The sequence below is a fragment of the Trifolium pratense genome, linkage group LG5, assembly GCF_020283565.1.
Source record: "Trifolium pratense cultivar HEN17-A07 linkage group LG5, ARS_RC_1.1, whole genome shotgun sequence".
Classification (NCBI taxonomy): Eukaryota; Viridiplantae; Streptophyta; class Magnoliopsida; order Fabales; family Fabaceae; genus Trifolium; species Trifolium pratense.
Window position 1 is genome coordinate 19,130,059 of NC_060063.1, and position 7,880 is coordinate 19,137,938.

At 31.9% G+C, this 7,880-nt stretch overlaps 1 protein-coding gene across 1 annotated transcript; it reads left to right on the forward strand.

Annotated features, from left to right (window-relative positions):
- The first annotated feature begins 3,934 nt into the window (after positions 1-3,934).
- On the forward strand, positions 3,935-6,561 carry LOC123883704 (S-adenosylmethionine synthase). The gene is made up of 2 exons (XM_045932606.1): positions 3,935-4,317; positions 5,048-6,561. The coding sequence occupies exon 2, from the start codon at positions 5,061-5,063 to the stop codon at positions 6,249-6,251; it is 1,191 nt and encodes a 396-aa protein (XP_045788562.1). The 5' UTR covers positions 3,935-4,317; positions 5,048-5,060; the 3' UTR covers positions 6,252-6,561.
- The last annotated feature ends 1,319 nt before the right edge of the window (positions 6,562-7,880 follow it).

Genomic DNA, 7,880 nt, shown 5'->3' on the forward strand with positions numbered 1-7,880 from the left:
ATTAATTGTGTTTGCTTCTGAAACCATTTATCTGGTAGAATGGTTTCAGAGAGTTGTAATCTGAAACCATTTTGCTGGTAGAATGGTTTCAGTAAGTTGATTATTAGTTATTTGCTTCTGAAACCATTTAGCTTGTAGAATGGTTGCACATAGTTGTATTCTGAAACCATTTTACTGGTAGAATGGTTTCAGTGAGTAATTTATTAATTGTGTTTGCTTCTGAAACCATTTATCTGGTAGAATGGTTTCAGAGAGTTGTAATCTGAAACCATTTTGCTGGTAAAATGGTTTCAGTAAGTTGATTATTAGTTATTTGATGAGATTAAGGTAGTGAAAAATTGCGTTTTTTTTTTCTGTGTCCAAATCAAACGAACCAAGTCTCTATTTGTAGAGAAAAAAAAATTATGAATTTTGGTATAAAAAATAAAAAATAAAAAATTAATTTACGACGAAATAATCGAGTTTAAAGTAGTGAAAAATTGTGTTTTTTTTTCGGTGTCCAAATCAAACAAACCAAGTCTCTATTTGTAGAGAAAAAAAAATTATGAATTTTGGTATAAAAAATAAAAAATAAAAAATTAATTTACGACGAAATAATCGAGTTTAAAGTATAAAATGAAAAAAAATTAACGCAGCCAATCAGCTTCTGACACGTGGCCTGCCTTTTCAAAAGGCTTTCTCTCTCCGCGTCAGCCATCCAGCAAAACGCGCACCTGTCGGCGCGTGTGATGCACGCGCTCTGATCTTGTGCAATCACACGCTGCCACGTGTCCTGGGGGGGGGGGAAAAAGAAGTGGGGGCGCGTGTACTGTTGCATAAAATTACAGAAATGCCCTTGTTGCTCTATTCTTCCAAAAAATTAAAAAATGGGTATTTTTGTCCAACTCAAAAGGTGCACCTTGCTAATTTAGACCCAACTGGGTCTAAATTAGCAGCCCCCTATATATATATATATATATATATATATATATATATATATATATATATATATATATATATATATATATATATATATATATCTTCATCAATGGGAGGACTCAAACGATTTCAGTTTGTTGGCCTTTCATCAAAGCCTCTCCATGGTTGGGGGTTATTGTCATGTTTATATTGTTGTTGTTGTTGTTGTTGTTGTTGATTTCACTTTCAATGATACAATCAATGTTGATAACAACGATGAAAATTAAAAACCCAGTTTCATTTTTAGATTTTTAGATAATTGTGAACTGACGGAGTTTAATAAATTATTAACGACGAATAAATTAATTTAGGTGTCGCATTTTAATTGGTGAACAGTATCAACAGTACCTATGGAACTGTTTCTAAGTTTTGTCCTATATTTAATTAATTTAATATGAGAATATGGTGGGAGAAAAATGGAACTATTTCTAAGTTTTGTCCTATATTTAATTAATTTAATATCAGAATATGGTGGGAAAAATTGAAAAATTCACGAAAAAATGTTGAGATTAAAACAGTAAGAATTCTGAGTCATCTCGAGGGAATTGGTTTCTGCAGGGTTGTGCGGATGATACTTTTAGTTTTAAAAAAAAAAGAATTAAATACAAAGTTAAAAAATCAATGACTTTTTTTTAGAAGTTTTTTTTGGAAGATATTTTGTTGTTGATATAAGGACTAATTAATTTTTTGAGAAATAAATTACCTTTTATTTTACTGGAACAAAAAATTCACTTGTCATCAATACATTGGTCATTCTTTTGAAATAGATTGACCAATACATTATGCAGAATTTATATTTAGTCTCATGCAACTTGTGTTTTACTAATATATTATGTTGTATATTATTTTAAATAATTTACAGGTTATATTCATATTAATATGGGAGCATAATTTTTTTGGTTATATCTACGGGCCTTATCTTTTTACTCATATATTAATAAAGTTGTATATATTTTTATTAATTTTACGAGTTATACTTATATATTAATATGGGGACATCATCTTTTGTGTGAATTCTAAGGGACCTATGTTTTTCTTCTTATTAATAAGGTTTTTTGTTCTTTAATAATTTATGTAGCACATATATTTATACTCATATATTAATACCAGAACCTTTTTTGTTTTTAATTTCTACAAGATTTATATTTTTAAGAATTTAATTTATATGCACCGTCAGTGTAAAGTTATTTTACACATGTATCCAATAATATACTGACACATCATGTATGGTATGTAAAAACACATGATGTGTCAAATTCATTAAATGATGTAGCAACATATCATTGGATGTATGTGTAAAGAATCTTTACACCGACAGTGCACAACAATTAAACTTTATCTTTAAACATATTTTAATAAAATTGTTTAATTTTTTATAATTTTCCAGGTTATAATAGATCATATATTAATACAGGGGCCTAATTATTTTGTTGATTTTTACGAGACCTATGTTTTTTTATTAATATATTAATAAGGTTGTCAATTCTTTCATAATTTCTACATGACATATATTTATACTCATATATTAACACAATAATCTAATCTTTTGTGTGATTTCTGCAAGGCTATATGCTTTTACTCTTATTAATAAATTTTTCAGTTTTTTACTATTTTTTGTGAGATCTATATTTATACTCATATGTTAATACAATGACCTAATGTTTTGTGTAATTTTTGTGGGACCTATATTTTTTACTCATATTAATAAGCTTGCACGTTCTTTTATAATATATGTGGAACCTATATTTATACTCATATATTATCATCAAAACTTATTTTTTATGTTGTCTATTTTTTTTTTTACAATTTTACGGGTTATACTCATATTTAATATTTAATACGGTGACCTAATTATTTTGATGATTTTTGTGAGACCTATATTTTCACTAACATATTAATAAGGTTGCCTATTTTCTAATAATTTTTACGGGACTATATTTATACTCATATATTGAATACACAGACATGAGTTTTTGGTTATGTTTACAAGACGATGTTTTTACTAATATATTAATAAGGTAGCCTATTTTTTTCATGATTTCTCCATTATCTATATTTATAATTTTTTTTTGAACAAAATTTATATTATACTAATACGAATATCTGAGATTTTTTTGTGATGGTTTTACCATTGTTCTTTTTCTTTTTTTTATCGAATATTATATCCTTTCTGATTTTTTTTTTATCTTTTGAATTACTTTCCAATAAATTATTATTTCATGTTACCAAATGAGGAGCGGCAACGCCGCGACTCTCGTGCGGACGCACGGGTGTCCAGCTAGTTACTTATTAAGAGCAGGACCGGCTATTAGCATGTACAGGGTGTGCTACGTAGCCGGACCTCAATTTTATTGGGGCCTCAACAAAAATTTATATGGTAGTAGATCTCTGCAAAAATATGAAAAAAATTGATTCACAAAAATAAAATAAGAACTCAATATTTTTTTAACCCGTCTTTGTTAAAAAATAATTTCAAAGGCCCAACTAAAATGGCTAAGCTTCCGGAAAAAACATAAAGTGAACAAAAAATACAATATGAAGATTTGTTTCGATGAATTTACTTAAAAAACTGCTATAGAAGTTAAGTGTTGCGCTTAAGTAGTTAACATAAAGTGAAAAAAAAAATACAATATGAATATTTTGTATGTTAGTTATAAGGATGACAATTTTTTATGTCATTAATGTTATTTACAATTTAAATAAAAATTATTTTTTCTAAATTTTTTGCATTTTTTTTATTAAGGCTTCTGTTCTTAATATTTGGAGCCGGGCCTCCAAATTGTCGGAACCGACCCTAATTAAGAGCAAAAACCATAGTATCATCATCATGGTTAACACTAACAACAACGAGTATCATTCCTTCAAAAAGAAAAAAAAAAAAAACAACAACGAGTATCATGGTTGGAATTGCGGTAGAAATGGGTCCCACAACAGAAGCGCGTGATAGTGTCATATGAGTTGTTGTGTTTTCCATGACACGATTTATCTCAACTACTACCGACGCATCCCACTATCATCAACCGTTCATCAAATATGACTGCGGTGGTTAAGATTCAACTTCAGATCCAATAATCTGAACCGTTCATCTCTCCAGCAGACATGAAAAATTAACATAAACGTGGTTTCATGAAATAATTGAAAAAAATGAATCTAACCCAGATCTTGTTTCATAGGGGCTTTTCAGTCATTAACTACACTTCAACTACCACTACCTCTCTCTTTTGATTTTTTCCCTATAAATTCACACCTTAGTCTTCTCTTTGGACTCACACAGCTTGATCAGACTTAACCAAAGCAAAGCAGGTTCATTCTGTTCAAGCATCAACTTCTCTTCCTTAATACAACAACCTTTTTCTTAAGGTATGTTGTTTCTTCGTTATGTCTTGTTTTTCTCATTTCTGTTTCTATAGATCTTATGGGGTTGTTCAAGTTTTGATTTTGATTTTCTGGGTCATTTTGTTTTGTGGTTTTATCAATTGGGTTGATCTTGGTTTTCACCTAGTTTTTTTTTTTTTTACTGAAAAATCATGTTGTATATATGCTGTTAGGACCTTGATCTACATTTTTTTATCTTACGATTTTTTGTTTTTCTTTCCAATTTTGTTGGAATTGTGTTTGATCGTTTAGATCTGGAGGAATTATTATTATGTTGGTGCTTTTTCATGTTGATAATTGTTGAGTGAAACTTTATTTTCTTTGATCTGTTTCAGTAATTAACTAACTATTTAACTTGTACTGAATTTAGATTTAAATTTGTTGGTTAGTGTTCTAGTTGATTTTATAGACATAGCTTGAAATGAGACATTGGTTAAGTTGAACTAAGTTAGTAAATGTTAGAATTAACCATGTGAATTAGACAAAATTAGTGGGACACTGTGATTTTATTGAAGTTCTAAAGTGTAACTTTTGATCGAATGGTGGTGGCCAATGTGATTTGACTAAAATTGTGTACTAAATAAATTTTAACTTAATTTGTCATTATCTTAATGCGAGATTAATGTTATGAATATACACCATATATAGAAGGCATGGGGACTTAATTTGGTTATAGATGCTTAATTTACTTTCTTTCTTTCGTTGTGTATTTTAGGTCTTAATCAAAGATGGCAACAGAAACTTTCCTATTCACATCTGAATCAGTGAACGAGGGACACCCCGACAAACTTTGCGACCAGATCTCTGATGCTGTTCTTGATGCTTGCCTTGAGCAAGATCCAGAGAGCAAAGTTGCATGTGAAACTTGCACAAAGACCAATATGGTTATGGTTTTTGGTGAGATCACAACAAAAGCCAATGTTGACTATGAAAAGATTGTCCGTAACACATGCAGGAACATAGGATTTGTTTCAGATGATGTTGGTCTTGATGCTGACAACTGCAAAGTTCTTGTCAACATTGAACAACAGAGTCCTGATATTGCTCAAGGTGTTCATGGCCATCTCACAAAAAGACCTGAGGAAATCGGTGCTGGTGATCAAGGTCACATGTTCGGGTATGCCACTGATGAGACACCGGAATTTATGCCTTTGAGCCATGTTCTTGCAACCAAGTTAGGAGCTAAGCTCACTGAGGTTCGCAAGAACGGAACTTGCCCTTGGTTGAGACCTGATGGAAAGACACAAGTCACTGTTGAGTATTACAATGATAAGGGTGCCATGGTTCCAATCCGTGTCCACACCGTGCTTATCTCAACACAGCACGACGAAACTGTTACCAACGACGAAATTGCAGCTGATTTGAAAGAACACGTGATCAAGCCTGTGATCCCTGAGAAGTATCTCGACGAGAAGACCATTTTCCACTTGAACCCTTCAGGCCGTTTCGTCATCGGTGGTCCTCACGGTGACGCAGGTCTAACCGGCCGTAAGATCATCATCGATACTTATGGAGGTTGGGGTGCACACGGTGGTGGTGCTTTCTCCGGAAAAGATCCAACAAAAGTCGACAGAAGTGGTGCTTACATTGTAAGACAAGCTGCAAAGAGTATTGTTGCTAATGGACTTGCTAGAAGGTGCCTTGTGCAAGTTTCCTATGCTATTGGTGTTCCTGAGCCATTGTCTGTTTTCGTTGATTCTTATGGTACTGGAACGATCCCCGACAAGGAAATCCTTAACATTGTTAAGGAAACCTTTGACTTTAGGCCTGGAATGATCTCTATTAACCTTGATCTTTTGAGGGGTGGGAATAGCAGGTTTTTGAAGACTGCTGCTTATGGACATTTTGGTAGAGATGATGCTGATTTCACATGGGAAGTTGTTAAGCCACTCAAGGGAGGAAAGTTATCTACTGCATAAGTGAAGTGTGATGATGATTCCAATCTTGTCAAACATGGAGTTTTGGATGTTGCCTACAATCATGATTGTAACAAAATAGTTATAATTTTTATTGTGTACCCCCCTCTCCCTCTCATTTTATGTTTTCATTTATTATATATGTATTTGATTTGATTGGTAATTTTTTTTCTTTTCTGATTTGTGTATTTGTATTTGTTCGTTTAGAACATATATTTTACATGATCAACCGACAAAATGTTGTCCAAGGATTTATTCCATATATTGTAATAATATCAAATTAAAGTGAGGTTACAATTAGTTGGTTACTAAATTTTTGGTGTTTACTAATTTTTTTTTTTTTTTTGACAAACAACAAATAGAAGAAAAATATGGGTTCTGCTTCTTTTGTGTGCCGGTCACATAGGTGGTTCACATGTAAATAAAATCATATCGAACAGTTAATCTTAAGGTTCAACAAAGGTTGGAACGGTTATGACCTACATTTTTAATTAATATATAAAAAATAATAAATAAAATCCTCTTTTTTTTTTTTGTAAAACATGAGTGCAAAGTCCAAAACAAAGAAAAAAATTAGACTCTTACAAGGATGTTTCTAGGATATGAGTATCAAAAGGATCAAACGAGCAACTAAAATTGATCAGTCAATCAACAATTCTATTTTCCTCGAGGAAAGAGTTAGGCAAATGAGCTTGCCAATTTAATGTTAAAAGTTGCCTAATGCGACACACCAAAGTTAGGTTTCCTGTTGAATTTTTTTTTTTTTTTGTCAACATATCAATCAACACTTTAGAATCACTACATGGAAATGAGTGACTCCTTACTTTCAAGCTATATCCATTCCCAAACATGCTCCATATATCCGCATGAAGAGCATCACACTTTCCAATTTTTCGAGAGTATCCCTCAGGTAGCACCATTAGATCTTCAACAAGGTGGAAATTCTCATATTCTTTTTGTACATGTTTAGCAGGCCCCCACAACCAGCAAGATTCACCATATCTTGAGTTGCATCACAATTGAGTTTAATACACTCTTTTGAGGTCTCTTACAACAACTGAAGATGATATCCCTTTGTAGTCCAATCCCAGGGTTATTGATGTGCCAAACTATCTATTTTGCAGCCTTAATAGCAATAAGAGTATGGTTAGGCGGGCATTAAAAACATTAACTACAAGAAATATGGCCTTTAGCGACGGTTTTGGAGGAGTATAGAGGCGGTTTTAAACCGTCGCAACACCACATAGCGACAGTTGTACAGTGGTCGCAGATCTTGACGTCGTCAGCACTATATAGCGACGGTTTTATAAACCAAGCCGTCGCAATTGGTGTAGCATCAGTTATAAACTGTCGCAATGCCTTATTTTTTTTAAAAAAAGTTTTGGTATTTTTTGGTTAGCTTATAGCTTTTCATGTTTTAATTGATCTTATTTCATACTGATAACACTACTAAATTAATTGATAAAAATCCAATGCAATAATCATCAACAAAAGCATAATTTTAATTAAAGGCTTAACTACAGATTTGGTCCTTTACGTTTATTTTAGGTTTCAATTTGGTTCCTTACGTTTATTTTAAGTTTCAAGTTAGTCACTTCCGTTAGTTTTGTCACTAATACTGTTTGAACAGTA